The 21,734-nt window shown below is 46.9% G+C and overlaps 1 protein-coding gene across 2 annotated transcripts in view; it reads left to right on the forward strand.

The window, feature by feature from the left end:
* The first annotated feature begins 9,161 nt into the window (after positions 1 to 9,161).
* The window catches only part of PRKAR1A (protein kinase cAMP-dependent type I regulatory subunit alpha), an 18,950-nt gene continuing 6,377 nt past the window's right edge, over positions 9,162 to 21,734 (forward strand). Inside the window, exons 1-10 of one of the 2 annotated variants that reach the window (XM_074554832.1) lie at positions 9,162 to 9,320; positions 10,212 to 10,275; positions 12,342 to 12,520; positions 18,224 to 18,397; positions 19,022 to 19,113; positions 19,283 to 19,344; positions 19,831 to 19,877; positions 20,391 to 20,557; positions 20,984 to 21,036; positions 21,303 to 21,424. In XM_074554832.1, the coding sequence (XP_074410933.1) occupies positions 12,344 to 12,520; positions 18,224 to 18,397; positions 19,022 to 19,113; positions 19,283 to 19,344; positions 19,831 to 19,877; positions 20,391 to 20,557; positions 20,984 to 21,036; positions 21,303 to 21,424 (894 nt within the window). In that variant the 5' untranslated portion in view covers positions 9,162 to 9,320; positions 10,212 to 10,275; positions 12,342 to 12,343. The remainder of the gene's footprint in view (positions 9,321 to 10,211; positions 10,276 to 12,341; positions 12,521 to 18,223; positions 18,398 to 19,021; positions 19,114 to 19,282; positions 19,345 to 19,830; positions 19,878 to 20,390; positions 20,558 to 20,983; positions 21,037 to 21,302; positions 21,425 to 21,734) is intronic. The other variant, XM_074554833.1, reaches the window with a different exon arrangement.

Consider the following 21,734-nt stretch of genomic DNA (forward strand, 5'->3'; position numbering starts at 1 on the left):
TTTGATTTTGAAACAGGGATGTCAGACAGGAAGTGGGGTTGCGGAGCAGGAAAAAATTTGAAAACAAAACAAAGCCCTCCAATAAACAAAACCAGGGAGACATTGCTTTGTGTTTCAAAAAAAAAAAAAAAACCAAAACAGTTTCTGAGCAACAGCAGCAGCTGCATGCTTGCTGCTTGGGCAATCACCATGGTTTTAAAATGAAACCTTGATAAAGCACCCGAGACTTGGGTAACACAATTATTTTTGCAGTTTGACTGATGCAACCATGTTGGTCAATCCTCCTTTGAGCTCACTGCCTGCAAAGGCTGTTTGGTCAGCAGGACTGGGAGAAACAGGGAGTTCTTGTCCTCTGCTGCAGCATTAAAAAAGTGTGGGTGGCCTTTGGAGCAGGTTGGGTACAGCTGTGTCACCATGGTGGGGGTGAGGTCAGGACAGGCTGCTCCTCAGGCTGGAAAAGCTGCTGTGTGTTGGTGAAACCCTTGGAAATGTCAGGATCTGTGCTCTGGAATGTTGGAGCAGTTGGGTGCTGGGTGTCAAATAGAAGCTGGGGTGCTCTGGGTGGAAACTGAGTCTGATGGCTCAGATTTTAAATTTTCTATGTTTCAGGTTCTGTGCTGCTTCAGTGTGTGGGGCTGGGCTCACATCAGGGGATGCTGAGCTCTGTGCACAGAGCAGGGAGACAAAACAATTCCTGCTCCAGCTGGGCACCAAGGACAAATGATCCAAATCTCAGCCCAGGAGCACAAACCCCGTGGGCTGGAGAGAGAAAAACAAGCAGGGTGGGACTGGATGGGCTAAAGCTGGAATGGGACAATGAACTGCAAGGTGCAAATGGAGCAGAACTGATCCCAGGGAGAGACCCCGTGCCCGGCCGTGCATTTTGGGGCCATTTTGGGTCCATCTTGAGTTCATTTTGTGACCATCTTGGTTCATCTTGGGAACATTTTGGCTCATTTTTGGTTCATTTTGGGACCATTTTTGATTTGCCTGAGGTGCAGCCCTGGCTGGGCTCTTGTGCTGCCCAAGGTGGATCCATGGAGGAGATGCTTTGAATAAATCCCTGCTTTATTCTGTAACTCTGCCCAGCCTCTGCTCCAGCTCAGCCTTCACAAGGCATCATTTCTGGTAAGAGATGAGGTGTGTCAGGTGCCTCAAACATAAAGAAGTAGCTGAAGTGATTTTTCGGGAATTCAGCTTTGGAGGGAGGTGGTATTTAGGGTAGTAGTTAAATCCCAAGATATTTCCTGGGATCTGAGTGTATGTCACACCTGGGGAAAACGGTCTGGCAAGGGCAGCAGAGCCCTGACAGGCACCAGGACAGTCCCTGTGCTGCTGCATGGGTTTGCTGGGAAGAATATATCAGGAATTGGCCTCCCTTTCCTGACAATCCTGTGACTGCAGTAACTATTGACAATAACAACCTCAACTCAGTCATTAACTCCAAACCCAGTCCAGAGTGTGACCATTTGATCTTAGATGTTTTCCAGTGCAGAGGGCATGGTGTGAGGGATGTTGGTTTGTGATCTCCACCCTGGGTGTTTGCACTGAAGCCTTAAAGAGGAAACAGAGGTGAAGAAGCTGGGAAAGCAGTGCTGTGCCCAGAAGGGCCATGGCATCCTGTGTGCTGCCATTCCACATGGGAAAGGGTTTTGAGAGCTTTTTGGCTTTTCCCTGGCTCAGAGTTTAAATTCCAGCTCAGTTCATCCCTCTCAGATAAAGCCTGCTTGCTCCCACTGATAGGTCTGGTATTTTAAATCTGCTGCAGGGAAATAAAAAGGTCTTGGCAGAGCTAAATCTGTTAAATATCTTTATATCCTTCACTGGAATTCCTGATAACCAGAAGCCTGTTCAGGCACTACAGCCTTGTAGGGGATAAACAGGCAAAAGGTGAATGTGTAATGAGGTGAGCAAGTGTTTCTAAGAGCAAGGAAACCACTTTTCCCCGTGGAAGGAGCAGGAAGAGGTGGCAGGGACATTGCTTTGCTCTTTTTTGTCACCCTTCCCGAGTGCATCGAGCAGGTGGAGGAGGAAGAAGGGGCTGCATCCCGACCTTTAGGAGCTTTAATGCGCGAAGTGTGGAGCGCTGCAGTGCCAGCTGTGCTGCTTTAGGCTCTCACAGACAATAAATGCTGCCCTCTGGTGCCCCGAGCAGGCTGCGCGCAGCCGGGCCAGCATCGCGCTGCGCACGGCCGTGCCTCCACAGCGGGCTCGTGAGATCCTGCTCCTTGGAGTATCCCATGGGTTCCACCGGGTTTGTTCAATCCTGCTCCTGGAGTATCCCATGGGTTACACCGGGCTTGTGAGATCCTGCTCCTTGGAGTATCCCATGGGTTACAAGGGTTTATTCAGTCCTGCTCCTGGAGTATCCCATGGGTTACACCGGGTTTGTTCAGTCCTGCTCCTTGGAGTATCCCATGGGTTACACCAGGTTTGGTAAATCCTGCTCCTTGGAGTATCCCATGGGTTACACCGGGCTTGTTCAATCCTGCTCCTTGGAGTATCCCATGGGTTACAAGGGTTTATTCAGTCCTGCTCCTGGAGTATCCCATGGGTTACACCGGGTTTGTTCAGTCCTGCTCCTTGGAGTATCCAATAGGTTACACCAGGTTTGGTAAATCCTGCTCCTTGGAGTATCCCATGGGTTACACCGGGCTTGTTCAGTCCTGCTCCTTGGAGTATCCAGTGGGTTACACTGGGCTCGTTAAACCCTGCTCCTTGGAGTATCCAATGGGTTACACCAGGTTTGGTAAATCCTGCTCCTTGGAGTATCCCATGGGTTACACCGGCCTTGTTCAATCTTGCTCCTTGGAGTATCCAGTGAGTCACACTAGGTTTGTTCAGTCCTGCTCCTTGGATGATCCAATGGGTTACACCAGGTTTGGTAAATCCTGCTTCTTGGAGTATCCAATGGGTTACACCGGGCTTGTTCAATCCTGCTCCTTGGAGTATCCAATGGGTTACACAAGGCCTGCTAAATCCTGCTCTTTGGATTATCCAATGGGTTACACTGTGTTAGTTCAATTTTGCTCCTTGAATTATCCCATGGGTCGCACCGAGTGTGTTCAGTCCTGCTCTCTGGATTACCCAGTGGGTTCCCTGCCCCTCCACTGCAGGAAGGAGCACTGACATCAGAGGGAGTTGAGCAGCCCTGCTAATGGAATGCTAGAGAAGGGAGAGTGGAATTTCCACCTGCACTCTCCTCGTATTTTGATGAGTTTACTTGTTATTTCTGTCAGGGCAGACAAGGAGATTTTCCCTGTTATGCAATGAAAAAATAAGAAGAAAGCAGAGAGCTGGGTTGGTTGTCAGAGGCCATTCGGAGTTTGGAAGAATCTTGATCACAAGATGCAGGTACCACAGAAGTCATCACTTCAAAGCCTTTTTTAAATAGTGTGATTCCCATATTAAATATAAAAATGTGGGGAAGTAAAACCCAATGGACAGAACACATTTGTGAGAGTCACCAGCAGACTAACTTGTCTTGCTAAATTGTCTGGACAGGTTCTAACGTGGAGTGGGGAGGGGAAGGGGGACACAGGGGAGATGTGTGTGCCATGAGCACAGGGAATTCACTGCCCTCTGTTTAAGGTACAGAAATTGGGAAAGATTCATGGGGACCCTGAGAGCCGTGTGTGTACTGGCATCATCCAGGGTGAGGGAGAAACAGGACCAGTCATGGCAGACTCCACAGCCAGTCTGGAGTCACCAAGGCTTTGTGAGCTTTGCTTTTGATGCTTTTCCTTCTCTGTTTTAGGTGCTGAGCCTGTGCCTGATCCTGCTTGGGAGCAGCCCTTGCAGATGTGCTTGATGGGGTCAGGGGAGAGCTCACAACTGGATGCTGCATTTCCTTGTCAGTTGGATTAATGTTCCTGATCTTGTCCTCACTCTGGAAATGCTCCATTTCTCTAAGTAGCATTAGGACATCTCACGTGCCCTGGGCATGGATTATCTCCCTGGGGGCCTGACACTGCTCACAGGGGTGACACAGGCCAAGGGTGGCTCATGTTCCTGGCTCTCTGGGGGGCACACTGGAGTGATTCCAGCTGAGAATCATGAGATTTGTACCACAGAGAGCAAAGGGGTTAAAACTGGGAGAGGAACTTTTCCCTTCCTTTTAACTCTTGGATACAGCACGAATTGTAACTCCTCTGTAATTGTCTAAAAATCAAAAAATGTTCTGACGTGAGAGATCAGAACAAGCTGCATTGTGAGAGGGAGACTGGGAACACACGGAGGTCCCAACAGCCAGAGGAGCTTTGGGTTCCCACATGGCCTGGAGTGAGCAGAGCAGGGAGCAGCTGGGAGGGAGAACTTTGGGAGAGGCCAGCTCACTGCCCAAGCCCTTAGCACAGAAGATTTATCACCTGCGGGACTTTCTCCTCTTCCATGCTAGAGGACACAAGGAGGGGTTTGGAGGAGAAGTGGCACAAAACGTTGGTGTAATAAATGCATTAATAGCAGAGTTCAAACACAGAATGCAGGGCAGCACCTACACTGCCCACAGGGCCAAGGGAGCCTCCATCCATGTGGATGTCGTGTCCTGACTTCTTTTGCCAACCACACTGGATTAATAGCAGAGTTCAAACAGAGAATGCAGGGCAGCACCCACACTGCCCACAGCACTCTGCGGTGCCCACAGAGCCAAAGGAGCCCCCATCCATGTGGATGCCATGCCCTGACTCCTTTTGCCAACCACCCTGGATCAGTTCTCCTGTGCCTGGCTTGAAGCTTGTTCAAGCAGTTCAATTGCTGATCCCCATTACTGCAGCATGCAAACCTCTCAAGAGCTTGGATCCATGCTCAGCCCAGAAAGTGCTTTTATCCTCATTGTGCTGGAGATAGAGTGGGGCTAAATGGCTAAATGAGAGGCTGGAAATCAGTAGGAGAGCAGGAATCTAGAGCTGCAATTCTTAACCATCTTGCTGCTTCAGATGTGAGTGTTACAGCTGGAGAGTGAAAAAAGGCTCTATCGTTTTCCTGTGGGCACACAGCGCGGCCAAGCAAGCCTGAGCTGACATTTCAAAGACCTTTTGTTTTTCAAGTGGGTTCCTTCCATCTGGGAAAATGCTCTATTATCTTGGGGGGAGGGAGAGAGCAACTTGCAGAAATGGCTCGATTCTGTAGCCAGTTTGTTAGATGTCAGGCCAGACATTGTTTGGATGTCAGTCCAGACCAAGGAGAGTGCATCTGACCAATGTGTTTACTTTGCCACCTGCTTTCAGAGAAAAGCACGTAAGCAAATTCAAATGTTTTGAATGCTTTCATGTGTGCATTTATCTTGCAGGAGAACTGTGTCCCAGATGATACTGGGAGAGGGAGCTCTCCCAGACTGTGTTAAAAGCACAAGAACTGAGCATTCTTTTCAATGGGGGTATTTACATTCTGTTACAAAAGAAACACTGGGAGTATTTCCCAGGCATTCCCGGAAAAGAACTGGGCAGTAGCTGCACACTAGCTCAGTGCTCTTTAATTTGGTTTCTGCCAGAGAGATCTCAAAGTCAAGAATCACATTTGCAGATGCTTGGGCAGTTCATGAACTGCTGAGCTGCCCAGAGGTTGTATAAAGTTAATGATGCAGAGCAAAGCCTGCTGACATCCAAACTGCAGGAGGCACAGACCTGCAGCTCTCCCATCTCCTTCCTTCTCTCTGGAGGCAAGAACCTTTTTTTGCCCCACTTCAGGTGCTGCTTTCTATCTCCCAGGTCTAGTGGGGCAGCCTAACCCTTACCTGGAACTGTTTCCCACTGCAGTAATGCCTCTCCTCATTGGAGCTGAGGAGAGGGAGAGCCCTTGAAGTGCAGAGACACCTGAGCAAGGAGTTGCCAATAAATATTGTCAGGAGGGTGCCTAAAGACTTCTTGGCCTGCTGTTGGGGTGGAGGTTAATCACTGATCTAGGACAGAACTCCCCAGGCTAGAAAAGAGAATGCTGAGTTCAAGTTGAGCCTGGCAGCGTGGCAGGAAGAGCACCATGACCAATGTCAGAGTTTAACCAGGGTATGCTGGCTTTTTCAAAATGTGGAGCCTGTGCTTCAGCCAACACAGGAGAGCTGTGTGACAGAGCTGAGCTGATCACAGCCTCCCTCACGCTGGGCTCATCATCACTGACTCAGGAGCTGAAATGTTCCCAGTGTTGCCCCTTGGGTGTTGGGAGCCTTCCAGCTGGGACTCTGAAGGGCTGTGCTGCAGCAGGCACGTCTGGCACATGGAGATGGATTCCCCCACTGGTCTGTCTCTTAGATCTGGCCACTTCAGGGCATTTTTTTTCTTGGCACTTGCTTGCTCTGTTTTGAGTCTTAGCAGTCATTTTCTTCTTCAAAGTAACATATGGAAATGGTTTGGGATGTGCCCATGGCAAACTGGTTCTGCACTGGGGACTGTTCCACAGAGCTGACGTCAAGCACACAGCACCTCTCAGGGTCCACAGGGGTTCTGGGCCCATGACTCATGCTGGGCTCACGGCAGGAAGTTCAAGCCCTGCCTTTCAGGCTCTTTTTGGATCATATCAATTCCTTGCTCTGTTTCTTTATCACTTTCATGTGGCCAAATGACAGATTTTACACTGCAAAACTCATCCAGAGGCTCAGACTCCCTGGCAAACACTGCATTGCTGAGGGACAAATGTCCTCCTCTCCCTGCATGCAGGGACACTGAAGTGTCACACTGAAAGCTGTCAACATCCAGAGCTTGACCTGCTACCCAGACATCCTCAATATTGTTAAAGAGAATAGATTTTTGTGTGTTTGGGTTTCTAATCTATGGATCTCCCTATGAATCACTGTGTGGTGCTGTGAGCCAAGGTGTGCAGCATAAGAGAGGGTTGTTTTCAGTGCTAGTTAAAGCTTAAACAAAATACAAGGAGCTGTGGCCAAAGGATACAGTGTGAACTCTACCTCTGACACCTCATGGTCCACAGAGAGCTCACAGTTTCTAATTCCTGATTTTCTGATGTAGATTTCAGGGCTGTTTGGGATAATGGCAGCTTCTGTTTGTGGATGAAACCTTTTTGTACCACTAAAACTTCTTCCCCCATTCACTCCACCTCAAGACAGCACACATGCTGCAGCCACTGGCCAGGAGTGTTCCAGGTTGTGCTCTGCCCCTTTGAAACCCCATTTGTACCTCATGGGTGATGGACATGCCTGATTTAACACCTAAATCTGCGTGTGTGTGACAAAACCACTGGCTGCTTCAATTTGATTTCATCCCAGAGGCTGCTCCAGGACTCCGTGCTCACAGAACATGGTCCTGAGTCGGGCGGTACCTTCAGTAGAAGCCCCTGGCACTGCAGCACCCCAGCTCCCCACTGTGAACTGGGCTGTCACTGTGAATTTGGCTGTCACTGTGAACTGGGCTGTCACTGTGAATTGGGCTGTCACTGACCTTTCAGGCAGCTCTTTCTGCCCCACGCACACAGCAGGGCTGGGTGACGTCTGTGCTCTTATTTCCCACCTTGGCTCTCACCCTCCTCCCCCCTGAGCTCTCCTCTGCTCTCCAGCAGCCACAGATTGCTCCATGAGAAACTGATGCATGAAGTAGTTTGAAATCAAAGTGGTGGGAACAGCGCTGACGGTAATGCCAGTTATTTACTCAGGAATGCTTAATTGGGTGGTTAAGACCAGGATCTGACTTTAATTCAGACCAGACCAAAGAGAACAGGGCTTTGTTTGTTTTTCATTTCCCTTACGTCTTTGGCAGTGTGAGAATTAACACGTGGGGACGTGGGAGCATCAGCTCATGGAAGTGAGATTTAACTTTGAGAAGTGAGATTTAACTTTGAGAGATAACCAGTGCTGACTCACTCACTGTGTCCAGTGGCCTCACAAAACTCACCCTGGAAGCTGCTTCTGCTCCCCTTCTCCTGGCTCCAGGACTCCAGCAGGGATTGCATCAAGCACAAGGGAATACTTGTTTCCCTGAGAAAGAGGACGTTGCAGAACAGGTTTTACACAGGGGCAGAGCTTTGTTCCAGATGGGATCTATCCCAAAACAGCGCCGGGACTTGTCCAAACAAGGAGTGAGATGTGACACTAGCATAAAGAAAAAAGGGGAGGTAAAAACTTGAGGAAGAAATGTGTAGGTGGGAATGCAGATGACTTTTTGTGGTGTTCAGAAACTTCCAGTAGTTTTGAGTTTCAGAAGGAACTGTTCTATAACCAGCTGAGCAAGTAATTTGGTATTTCGATGCTGTACTCTGACAGTGTTTCACAAATATTAACTACTGTTATTTATATTTTTCGTAAAAGTACCAGCTCTGAGCTTAATGTCCGAAAACCCTGGACCCTGGCTTCTAATTAACCTGGATAACATAGAAATTATTAAAGATTTGGGGAATGTGAGCTCAGGAGCTGGACTGGGTCTGTCGGAATTGCAGGTCCAAGATCTACATCCAAGTTATTACCCTTTATGTCTTTAATATAAGAGCTAATAAACAAGAAACCCCCCAGCAGGTAGTTCCTGATGGATTGTGTATCACAGCACAAACACCACTATCTTCTTATATCAAAATATACATTGAACTGTTGCTGTTGAGAATAATTGTCACTGTACATTATGTGATTCTCCCATATGGTAAAGCACAAATGAGTGCTGGCTGAAGTGATGTAACATTAGAGGAAAAAGCTGAGTTATGTTCTGTGTTGCAAGATCAGCAAATGCACAGTTCAGGGTTCATTTTTAGGGCTCATTTCTCCTCCCCAAGCCCATAGACGAGTTCTGCCCGTGCCAGCACAGCCTGGATATAAAAATAATGTAAATTAATTCTTATGGCTTGAAGTAGACAAAGTGAATGGAGTCAAAGGGCTCATCTCAAAATAAAGACACATGAAATAATTCCCATGCGGATTGACATCGATTATAGTGAAATCTTTGCCAAACTTGAATATAATTTATTTTCCTCCACCTATAACAATCAATGATCTTTTAACCAAGCCTTTCCACACCGGGGACTGCTGCGGCAGTGTCGGCGTGGAGTTGATGCCCCGGTAGATCCCACTCCCCTCAGGATTTCTATCTCCCCTCGCCATTCCCGCTCCCCTCAGGGGATCCCACACCCCTCAGCAGACCCCCACCCCGTTCCCGCCAGCCCCGCGCGCCTTAAAGCCGCAGGCTCCTCCCGCGCAGCTCTCCGGCCTGGGCCCGCGCCGCGCCCACCGTTGCCCCTTTAAGGTTACCGCGGCGACGGGCCCGGGCGAGAGCGAGGCGCATTGACGTCAGGGCGGGCGGGGCCCGTCCGGCCGGTCGGTTTCCGGTGCCGCCGCTGCAGCGAGGCCGCGGCCGGGCCGGGACGGGCGGGGGGTCCCGGCGGAGCCGCCGCAGGTGAGCGAGGCGGGGGCAGCGGCCGGGCGGCCCCGGGGCGGCGGCGGGGCTGGGGGCGGCGAGAACCGCGCGGGACGGGCGCGGAGCGGGAGGCTGCGGCCTTGGGGCGGGGCCGGCCCGGCCCGGCTGAGGGAGCGGGGCCGCGGCTCCGGGGGTGCTGCGGAGACAGCGGCGCCTTCTCGGGCCAGTGTCCGAGGAGGCGCCGCGGGTTGTGAGGCCGGGTCCAGAGGCGCTTCACGGCCTTTGGGCCGGTTTGCCCTGGCGGTTCCGTGTCCCTCGCCCCGGGGTACCGGCTCGGTGCCGCCCCGGTGGCCCCGCGTGTGAAGCGGCCGCAGCCCCTTGAGCGCTCCGTGATGGGCTGGGCTGGGCGGGGCAGCCACGCCTTGGGCAGCTCGGAGAAGCTTTGGGATTGTGCAGAAAAAATGGCTCGTAGAGATAAATAGCGGGGTTTTCATTTTGCCCGTGATGCCGCATTTCCTGCCCCGCTCTGCCCTTCTGGCGTGGCCCGGGGCCGCTCGGTGAGCGCTGACCTTCAGTGCGGGCTGCCCGAACAAAAGGAGGGACTGGGGAACTTCTGGGCGCTCTCTCAGCCCGTGGGGAGGCCACGCTTTGTGTTTATGCAATGCACAATACACGTGTGTGTGTGTGTGTCCTTGAGCAGGGATTAAGTGTGACAGTCACAACACCTGCGTGAAGTGTTGGTAATTCCTTATTAACTCGAAGCCTTTGTAATCTCCAGCAGCAGAATTCATAGGGGCACGTTGTTGTGTTGTCTCTGTGCCCTGGGTTTTCTTGCTGCTGCATCAGCAGGATAAACCCCATGATGTGACTTCAGTGACTTGTCATTTCTCAAAATTATTTTGACTGAATCCATTTTTTCCCTTTCAAAAGCTGATCCCGGGATCAACATATCTTACTGCATATAAATAAGCTGTTGCCACACTCCCTGTACCAGGTAACTTTCTTTATATTTCATCCAAAAAATGCCCTGAGAAATTCTTCCCTGTTTCTTTAACTCTTACAGTGTTAATTTTCTTATGAAAAAAAAGACATGAAATGTGTGTCTATATACATGGATACGTAAAAAATGTATTTTAAAATGGTTTTACAACCTTGTGGTGGGCTGAGCCAGGCTAGATGCTAAGCACCCACCAAAACTGCTCCATCACTGCCCTCTTTAACTCAACAACAGAAGGAAAATATAAGGAAAGGTTCCTGGACTGAGATAAGGGAGAGATCACTCACCGTTTGCCATCATGGGCAAAACAGACTCCACCGGGGGAAATTGGTAATAAATTAAACTAATTAAATTTGAGTAGGATAATGAGAAATAAAGCCAAATCTTACAAACATCTTCCTGGCCCTCTCCCTTCTTTCCAGCCTTAACTTTACTCCTGATGTTCTCTGCCTGCCCTCAGAGGATGGGGATTGCAGTCAGTTCCTTGCACGCTGTCTCTGCTGCTCCATCCTGCTCAGGGGAAGGTCTCACACCTTCCCAATGGGAGACAGTCCTCCATGGGCTTCTCCAACATAAATCCTTCCTGCAGGCTGCTCTCCAGCCTGCTTTCCCTTCCATGGTTATAACTCCTGCCAGAAAACCATCCCAGCACAGGATTCCTGTGGGGCACACTGGGATTTCCTCTGCTCCAGTCCTCCACAGGGTGTAGGTGGATCTGTGCTCCCCTGTGGCTCTCCAGGGGCTGTGGGTGAATCTCTGCTCCCCATGGATCTCCAGGGGCTGCAGGTGGATCTCTGCTCCCCTGTGGACCTCTAGGGCTTCTGGGTGCATCTCTGCTCCCCTCCATGGGCTGTGTAAGGAGCTCTGCTCCCCATGGATCTCCAGGGGCTGTGAGTGCATCTCTGCTCCCCTTTGGATTTCCACGGGCTGTGAGTGGATCTCTGCTCCCCCTTGGATCTCCATGGGCTGTGAGTGGATCTCTGCTCCCCCATAGACCTCCATGGGCTGTGGTTGAATCTCTGCTCCCCTGTGGATCCCCATGGGCTCTGGGTGGATCTCTGCTCCCTGGGCTGCATCCCAGGCTGCCAGGGGATCCATGCTCCAGGGCCTGGAGCCCCTCCTGCTCTGACCCTGGGGCCTGCAGGGCTGTTTTTCCCAGTTTTTCCCATGTATTCCCCCTCCTCTCTCTGCCTGGAGTGGCCATCTCTCCTCCCTCCTTAGCTCCATTGTCCCCAAGGCTGTGTCACTGTCACTGATGGGCCCAGCCTCAGCCAGTGGCAGTTTCATGTTGGAGCTGACTGGCACTGGCTGTGTTTGACGTGGAGAAAGCAGCCAGCAGCTTCCCACAGACCCCCCCCATACCCCAAAATCTGGAAGTGGAAACCCAGTACAAACTTGAAAGGGGAGAAGAATCTCCTTAACATTTTTGAAAGTGTCATAGCTGAAGTCTTTAGAAAACCTGGCCTGATATCAGATGTTTAAAGCTGCACTTTTCATTATTTACAGTTGCAGAGGTATTTTGGGATTGCAGTGTGTCCATGGAATAAGTGATGAGCTATGAGCAGGTTTCAGTTACACAGGAGCTTTTAGGAGCTGTGTCTGTAATCCATAACTTCCGACAGCAAACCCTGCCCTGGCATTTTGGCTTCAACCTGAGCATGTTCCACTTCCGAATGCTGCTCATGCCTGGCCTCTCACATTTCCAGCTCCCACCCACCTCTCTCCTGGCCCTCACCCAGTCCCATCACCCCACACAGCTCCTGACAGGAGCCTCCAGTCCTACAGAACCCTCAGTTCAGGTGGGATCCTCCCTGACACAGGGCTTGAGTTGTTGAAGCTTTCTCAGCTTTTCCTTTTCTGCCAGAGTTCTGATTTCGGATTTCTTTCCAGGTGCTAAATAAGTTCCCAGCATTTTCTTTAGCTTAGTTTGTTAAAGGTATTTTTTTGCTGTGGTGTCAATAAGATAATGCAGCATAACTTTATTTTGGGCTGCACCATCTTTGTTTCCAAAGTAATTTCCAGGAGTTATGTATTATTTAACCTCCTCCTTGTGTTCCCTTCAGCCATGGCAGCTTCCAGCAGCAGCAGCAGCGAGGAGGAGCGGAGCCTTCGGGAGTGTGAGCTTTACATCCAGAAACACAACATCCAGCAGCTGCTGAAGGATTGCATCGTGCAGCTGTGCACTGTGAGACCTGAGCGACCCATGGGGTTCATCAGGGAGTACTTTGAGAGATTGGAGAAGGTAAAAACACAGAGAGAGGGTGGAACAAATGATATTGAGATGTATTTTTGTTATTTAGGGGCTGAGCTGCAGATTTGACCAGTTGTGTTGAATGTTTGAAATTGAAGTGGTGCTTTTGGAAATCAGATCCTCTTTTCCAGTGTTTGTGCACCTCTGTCACACCAAAGGCTGTAGGACAGACCATAAGGTGACAAGGAGACTTAGCCAGGTGTGATCCCAGCCCAGGGCTTACTCATGGAGGATACACAGCATACATGGGTGTGTCTGGAGCTGGAGAGCTCTGGGGATTGACCTTGCTGGATGCTGCTGAGGGCATTTGGATTCTTCTATTGATTTCCAGTAATGGGGGCAGAGCACAGAAGTGGTGCCAGTGGTATTATCCAGAAGATAAATGAATATTTGCATTGCAGATCTCTGGAGGAGCAAGCCTGTTTGTGCCTTCTCTTGGGAGTTCAGTGTTGCTGTCCCTCTTGTGTTTGCCCTGAGCTCCCTTTGGTGTTTTTGTTGTTGCTGGAAGCATTCTGGGATCTTGGGAATAGAAAGCATTGAAACAGTGATTTCACACTCATCTGACCTGGTAATTTTGTATATTGATCACTAAGCAGGTAGGAGAAGGAGCTGTAGTGGAAATGGGAAGATTAAAGGCTTGTGTGAGGAAAGGTTGGATACAAATGTACTCAGAATTAGTAAATAATGCAGCTGTGACCTTGTGCAGCTCTTGTTTGCAGGTGCTGCTCTCAGTACCTGTATAAGGCTGTTAGATATTTATGTTTTTTCTTTTCCTAGTGAGTTACTAATTGCTGCTATAAAGAAGAAGGAAATTAACACTGGAGATCATAAATATGTCTTGTAGAAATTGTATTTTAATGGAAATGTTCAGGATTAGTACTAGAAAATGACCAAGAGGTCCAGACTACCTGCTATAACTCTTAATTTATTTGGGGAACATTTTGCTTATGAAATTAAGAGCTCTGACTTTTTTTTTGTTGTGTGTATCAGCAACAAACCAGTGAATAATGAGGTTGTTAAAAATCCCTTGTCCTTGCCTGTTACAATGACACTTTCCTCTCCTTGGATTCTTGAGTTTTGAGGTTCTGCTAGGTTGGGAATTTTAAAGCATCACCACAGGTATCTATAGACAAAATTTTACCAAGTAAACCACATCACTGTGCTTAGAATAAATCCTAAACCAATCCATGTGTGGGGATGTAAAATGAGATTATTTGGGTGCTTTTGTGCAGTGGATTTATGATCAACATGCAGTATTTGGGAACTTAATTTGTTTTTTAGCAAGATAACAAGTCCAGCTCTGAATTAATGACTTCAATGTTGGAATTGAATAAGTTGATGATTTTATTCTGCTGCACATTGGCTCTTTGTGTACTTGGTCAGCCTACACTGAAGCTGCAAATAAAACTGGTAGGAGATGTTTTTTCCCCTTAAATTGCTCTGAATTTTGGTCAGGGTCTTTTCTCATGGTTCCCAAGTGCCCTCTAGTGCAGCTGTAGCTACAGAAACTGGAGCATTTTTTTGTTGCCTCCTTTGCTTTAAACTTGCTGTGATTTCCCCACTCAGCTGGGCTGTTTCCCCAGTATCTGTATTTGAAATGAATACATGATTTTAGCCATATGTACCTTGATGCTGTGGTACCTGCCCAGCTCTCAGGTGAGCACTGAGCATCCTGTGCTGGGCAGGAAACTCCTGACACCCCTGTCTGCAGAGCACAATGCTCAGCAACTTTATTAACCAGTCCTCAGCTCTGCTCCAGCCAAAATGCCTGAAATCACTCTGCTTCCCCTCCCAAATCATGTCTGTTACACCTGTAATAAAGCACAGCAGCTTTTCAATGTGCTTTCTGAATTCTCCTCTCTCTGACTGAATCTCAACCTGAGGTTTTTTAAATAAGATTGATTTTTGAAGGAATACCATTGAAGATTGAAGTGAGCTTGCTATTTTCTCTCTCATTCTCTTGACAAGTCATCTCTTCCACTGCACACAAACAGAGCTGATTCACTGGCATGTTATTAAAATATGTTGAAGCAATTTAAACATGCTTTAGAATTTCTGTTCAGAAACATTCAAATTGCTGCCTCCGAGATGGTTACAGCTACTACAGGAATTCAAATGTCCTCCTCTGGGTTATGAAAGCTGTTAGGTGAATCTAATTACTGCTCATTGATTGTATAAATGGTTTTATTTGATCTGTTTGTGGTGTGCTAAGGCCTCTGTTCTCTTTGCTGTGCAAACATGTGTGGTAATGGCAATACCTGCTAAAAGCTCTAATGGCTCTCCAGTGCTGGGCTGGGCTGTTTAGGGCAGCTTGAGCTGTGGAAATTCAATGTAGAGATCATTATTGCAGCCTGCCAGGTGAATCCTGGCTCTTGGACATGCCTGCCCTCTGGGATAAGGGCATTGAAATGCTGTGTGTGATGCAGTTATGTGCACATCAGGCTTTACAGAGAGCTGCAATTAGGAAGTGTGATGGACATGCAGTCACTGCCTGTTCCCCACCACCTGCCCTGCTCAGATATTATAAATATTATATTAAAAATGTATATAATATATATATTTATGCATTATATATATATATTTATATGTATGTATTTATATATATTTATATATCTGAATGTTTTCCCATTTTCCTAAGTGTTTCCTTTGCAAAACAAGCTAGTTTATGAGGATATACCATGCAGTTGTGAATTTCTGGCAGAGCTTTTTTAAAAATGCCTTTATAGCTTCTGAATGTTTGGGTTTTTTTAAATGTGATATAAATGAAATGCTCATTACCAGAAGAAGTTGAGATTGTGTCTGGTGCCATGGCAATTAGCAGGTTTTACAGTGTACATAATTCTGAAATTGTGAAGGTTTCCTTCAGTAGCTGATAGACTTAAATCTGAGTATGTGAAGTGTCATCACTTCAGTATTACGTGGAATAATTGAAATGGAATTAAAAAACATTGGTTATTTGTCAGGAAAAATGAGGCTTGCAGTTCATGACTGACACTGAAAATTGGGAACTGCCTCATCAGCTGAAAGACCAGATCAACACTTGGATGGAATAAATAAATTATTCCTAAATCTTTCTCAGATCCTGGGAATATTTATACTGATGAGTGCAGAGCAAACTCGGTGTCTTTATCCATGATGTGTTTAATGTGAGGAGCTTCTAGACTTGAAAAAACAGATTTTCCTCATAAACTGGCTAAATACAAAGGTAGCTGGGAATAACAACTGCCACTCTTTCTTTAGGTCCTACTGTAATTATTCTCTCATCTATTGGTTTAATAAATGGGATTTATTGTCAGAAATTGTAAAAGGTGTGTATTAAGAAGATGAAACAGATGATAGGATGTATGGCACAGGGTTGCTGGCAGTGTAATAGGAATATCTGGAGATTTACAGTTTAGTTGCAGCAGTGATGTTTGGAGCTGATGATCTTGGAGGTCTCTTTACCCTCATTCTCTGGTTCTGTTCTGTGATTTGTCTCAGGGAGAATCTTATTGGTGAATGTGTGTATGGACTGTTTGGAGTAACTGGTGTATTTTAAATTAATACATTATTTTACCCATATGTAACTTGTTTCTGTGTCTATTCCCTACTTACTATTCTAAAAAAAAAATGTTAATTTTGGGTCAGACAGAAGTTACCAGTTATAATTCTTTGTTTTAGTGCAGTTTCCTTCTCCCTGAGTGGGGCATTGCCCTGAGGAGTCTCTTCAAGAGTGTTTTGATAACAACTCCCTCACTAAATGCTGCTGAGTGCTTCAGTCTCTGATCACAATATTTAATATTTTATGTGATACTGGAAAAAACCCAGCAGCTGGTGTTCACTTATTTAAAAAATGTCTTTTTTAATGGTTAAGTATTTTGTATATGAACAAACACGTTCTGTGGTTGATGGTGGGGCACTTTACACCAGACATTTATTACTGCTCAAGCTACTTTTAATTTCATCTCTGTTGAGATAAAATCAGAGGACAGAAATGAGTTTTAAATACATTTTGCTGCCATGGCTGGGAAATGTGGCACCATTTGATCAATGGGCCAAGAGCAGGAAGTGAAGGGTGAGGCTGAGGAGCTCGAGGGGCAGTGCAGACTCCCAGCAGTGAATGGGTGTCCCATGGCCCTTCCCTGGGGCTGCTGCCGGGATCGAGGGCACTGGGACAGACCCAGCTTTACAAGGGCTGCAGCTCTGGGCTGTCCGGTTTGCGGCTGTTTGGAGGGCCTGGAAAGGCCCGGGGTGGCCTTGGGGCAGCCCACGTATCAAAGGACGAGAAGAGGCTTCAGTTCTGTTCTCGGTCTCTGTGTTTATTAATTGTTTATCTAAAAGATTTTCTCTCGGCCCGACAGAGCTCTGCTCAGCAGCCAGCCATGAGCACACTCCCTGCCCTCCGGGCGGTCACCTATCTTTATACCCAAAGTTACGTGTACAATATTTATCATTTTTCCCCAATACCTTTCACCCTTATTGCCCAGTGCACTTTTAGTAATGACCAATCCCAAAGTGCCACCATCACCACAGAAGATGGAAGAGAAGAAGAAGAAGAAGGAGGACAGGACATGCCCCAATTCCTCCATCTTACTTCTCTAAACCCCCCTGTACAGAAATCCTAAACCCTGTGTTTCCCTCTCTAATTAACCAATCCCTTCACCATTCACCCCGGTGAAACCCTCCCATCCTCATACAGGTGTCGTCTCCCGTGTAGGATCAAAGTCCAGCCACCAGACACTTCTGGAACATTCCAGGACTCCCGAGCCCCCCAAGGGTGGTCTCGGTGACACCTCAGTCCTGAGGTGCTGAGATCCCACACTGGGGGAACAGATGAGTCCTTGTTCTTTTACACAATGTCCCAAACTCCTGTTTCCTAACGCTGGGAAAGTCATTTGAGCTGTAATGATGTCAGTGCTCTGAGTCCAGGGTTGGCTGTTTTGTTTTTAATCTGATTTTAGTTGATTGAGGTGAATCTTTCGAAGAATCAAATTTCTGTGTGTTGAGTTAATTAGAAATTGTGTTATTGTAAGTACCCTGCTCTTCTAGGGTATCACTCCAACACAATAAGTAACTGAAGGAAATAAGGAAAACAAGTAACCTTATGCAAGGTTTGCATGTGGTTTGCATAAAAAAAAAAATCCCACTTTGGCCTCCAGCATCCTTCCTCCAGCTCTATTGAAAGCAGTGTTCATGTTTCTTTCTCCCAAAATAAATGCTGGTTAGTGAGTATCAAGTTGGTCCATGACTCAACCTCTTTCAAAAGCTTCTCATGTAGCGCAGATTTCTGAGGAATTGCTCCTCTGTCTTTCAACTCCAAAAAGGCTTTAGCACCTCGCAGCTGAGGGGAGGAATGGGGGGTTTGCAGCTGGGCAAGTTCCTTCAGCATCTGAGGAATGTCCTCATCACCTGTTGAATACACTGGCAGAAACCAGGATCAACTTGTTCACACCAATGGTTTAATAAATGAAGAATAACTCAATAAAATAAACCCCTTTGTGATGGGAGTGGTAGGAATGAAAGGCACATCTACCACGTGCTTTTGAAAGGGCTTTGATCTCGGAGGCTGCAGTCTCCTGTTTGCCTTAATGTGGCAATAATGGTGCACAGGAAGCTGCCTGGTGTTGGCAGGCTGGGCTGGAACATGATACATCTCTGCTTGGTTATTTTTCCCTTTGGATTATGTGACACAAACATGTCTTCCTTCCTGTTTAGGAGGAAACAAAGCAGTTGTTGAATCAGCTGAAGTCTGGTTCTCGCTCCGACTCCCGGGAGGACGAGATCTCCCCTCCTCCCCCGCTGAACCCCGTGGTTAAATACCGCTCACGGCGTGGGGCCATCAGTGCAGAAGTCTACACAGAAGAGGATGCTGCCTCTTATGTTAGAAAGGTGCTCTGACTCTTAAACCTTGCTCAAAATTACCCCCACAATCCAAGAGTTTATCTGAACCCACCTTCTGTCCAGGGCATTAAATAACACCGAGCTCCTGGAGCCTGTTATGTCCTAATTGCTGGAAAAAGCAGACCTGTGTGTGTGGCTGTGTAACTGGAGGACAGAATAACCCATCATGCAATTAAACCATTCATGCATTACTTAGACCTGTTCCCTTTGAAGCCATGTATATTTAGATGTGCATATATTTAGATATATAGAATGTGCTTCCAGTTATTTGGCAGCTGCAACAACATTTGGCCTAATGGCAGAGCAGGCTTGCTGCTGTTCCCAGGATAACACAGGTTGAACAGATATTCATCCTCCTGCAAAAAAACTGACAAACTGAGCATGGAATGACGCTTTTCAGTTGCATAAAATAATACAAGATTATATTTTCCTTGTGTTCAAACTGTCTGTAAACATTTACTATATTTGGGGTTATATTTATAGTGCTTGAAAGAAAAATGGAAAAAACTCCGCCAGTGTTTTGTAGCAATTTAAGTTGTTTATTTACCATGGGAAATACAGAAATTTTTCATGAGAAAAATTAACCATTTGCTTTCTCTGATCCTCTCCTAGGTTATTCCAAAAGATTATAAAACCATGGCTGCTTTGGCAAAAGCAATTGAGAAGAATGTGCTGTTTACCCATCTTGATGATAATGAGAGGAGGTAGGAGGAAGTCTTGGTGGGGTTAAAGAGCTGAATGTGTCACAAATCTGCAGTGACTGCAGTGGTCAGGGGAGCACACAGAGCTCCAGGAGCACTGTGGATGGGTTGGAGGGTACAGGTGTGTGGAGTTGTGCAGGTTTTTGTCTGATTTTGGTGTCCTGTCCTGCAGTGACATCTTCGATGCGATGTTCCCCGTCACTTACATCGCAGGAGAGACTGTCATCCAGCAAGGCAAGTGACACTGTGTGCTCTGGGCATGGGGAGCTGCCTCTGGCCTAGTGCTCTTAGATTGTGTTTATTTTTTAATATAAAAGCAGGCTCACTGCAGCCACACAATTTCTTGTTGTGTTCCCTGAAGCACTTGATGCTGAAGTGAGGAGTTGGAGCCACTGGAGGAGGATGAGGCTTCCTTGCAGAGATTGTAGTTGGGAATATTGTCCCTTGATGACTCTGCAGAAGTGTTATGTCAGTTGATGGATCTGGTTGGCCTTCCCAGTAATCCTGGAATTGCTGCTGATCTCCTGGGCACCAGTAGATGTCCCCTTTCATGGGGCTGAGAGGAGTGTGAAATCAGCAAAATGTGATGTTTCACCCTGCAAACTGTGCAGAAATTTGCCAGCATTGTTGAAGTCTAAACATCAAAGTTGGCAGAGATGCCAATTCTTTCTTATTATATTCAGTTTAGTGTATATTCAATTTTTTTTTTCTCTTCTTTAGGTGATGAAGGTGATAACTTCTATGTTGTTGATCAAGGAGAAATGGATGTAAGCATTCCTGGTAGTTTATTAATGATCTGTTCATTCCTAGAAGAAGAATACTCTGATATTTATAGGCCTCTTCTACAGACCCTGCCTTTGGCAGCTTTGCTCATTTAAGTTCTTACTTCTATAAGTTTGTTTTGCCCCTTAAGAGCTCAGTCTGGCTGCACAGACTGAGTTTGAAAATGAATGATTTGGGCATGATACAGATGTAGGGTGGAGTTGAGGTGTGGGGCTGTCTTTAAGAACAACTTTTATTTTCCAGCCCAGCTCATTCATAGCTTTTTATGACACAGACCTTGTTGAGGGATTATTTCTCAGGAGTCTGTGTAGAGTCTGTGTATGAGATGTAGAAGAGAATCCCTTTGTCAACAAAAATTCCAATTGTGCTGGGCCGGAAGCATTGATAAAACCCTGAAATGATCAACCTTAGTACAGATGTGAGCATTTCCTTGTACTGCCAAGGGAGCAGAGGGCAGCAGGAAGCTGAGGGCTGTCTGACCATGCTCTGCCTTGCAGGTTTACGTGAACAGTGAGTGGGCCACCAGTGTGGGTGAGGGTGGCAGCTTTGGAGAGCTCGCCCTCATCTACGGCACCCCCCGAGCTGCCACCGTCAAAGCCAAGACCAACGTCAAGTTGTGGGGCATTGACAGGGACAGCTACAGAAGGATCCTGATGGCAAGTAGCTCTCAAAACCTGGCTTTGTGCTGTGGGGGTTATGTATCCTGGGTGTCTGTCCTTCTGCCTGTCCTTTGCTGGAGTTATTTATTCCAAATCCTGCTGTCTCTTCAGTAATCAGAAAGCTGATTACTCAACGTGCATCTCTCAGGCACAGGGCAAGGGGGAATCTTGCATTACTGAGCAAAACAATGGCAGTATTAAACTGAGCTGAGGGTGAAATAAGGCTGCAAGAATTGCTGAGTACTTTAGGAATGTTGCTCAACTGGAATATTACTGAGAGAACTTAATTTCAAAATATTTCATTTTGTGGGTTTGGGGTCTGTGAGACAGAACACTGTGTGTCTGGTTAAATTTGTTTGTGTCTGGAGTTTTATTTAGAGTAGACAGAACACTTACTTTGTGTCCTTTCCTTTTTTTTTATAGGGAAATACTTTGAGAAAGAGAAATATGTATGAGAAATTCCTTAGTAAAGTATCTATATTGGGTAAGTGAGCAGATTTTTGTTCTGGAGTGGAATCAGTTGGCACATTGTAATGAAGCTGTTACCCAGCATTATGATGATTACAGGCTGTTGTGGGAACTCATCACAACTGCTTCTCTGCATCAATCCAAAATAACCCTAATTCAGGTCTTGATCACTGATGCACAAATGCAGGCAGAAATACACTGACCCCTGTATAAATACAGAGCCAAAGGTGTAATTTGTGCCTTGAGGAGACACTCCAGTAATGAACTCTTAAATATCTGCAGAATCTCTGGACAAGTGGGAGCGTCTCACTGTGGCTGATGCCTTGGAACCGGTACAGTTTGAGGATGGGCAGAAGATTGTGGTCCAGGGAGAGCCAGGAGATGAATTCTTCATTATCTTGGAGGTAAGCAAGCTCAAAATTACAAGCTCAGAACTTGACTTTTTTTATTGTGTCCCTAAGCAGGCACTTGGAGAAGAACAAAACACAAGAATGTACTTCCAGAGAGTCACTAAAGAAACATCATCTTGCTGAACATGCAATAACTTGGATTTAGTTTGGCTGTTTTCACAAATGATACTTCAGGAAAAAAGTAACAAGTTTCTGACTGAAGGCAGTTTATCTTTTTGAGAGAAGAGACTTGCTCTAGATAGCTGCTAATGCCTTACTCGTGTTCTGTCTGGTGGTTTGTGTTTATTCTGGGATTTTGCTTGTC

This window comes from Zonotrichia albicollis, chromosome 19 (genome assembly GCF_047830755.1).
Source record: "Zonotrichia albicollis isolate bZonAlb1 chromosome 19, bZonAlb1.hap1, whole genome shotgun sequence".
Taxonomy (NCBI): Eukaryota; Metazoa; Chordata; class Aves; order Passeriformes; family Passerellidae; genus Zonotrichia; species Zonotrichia albicollis.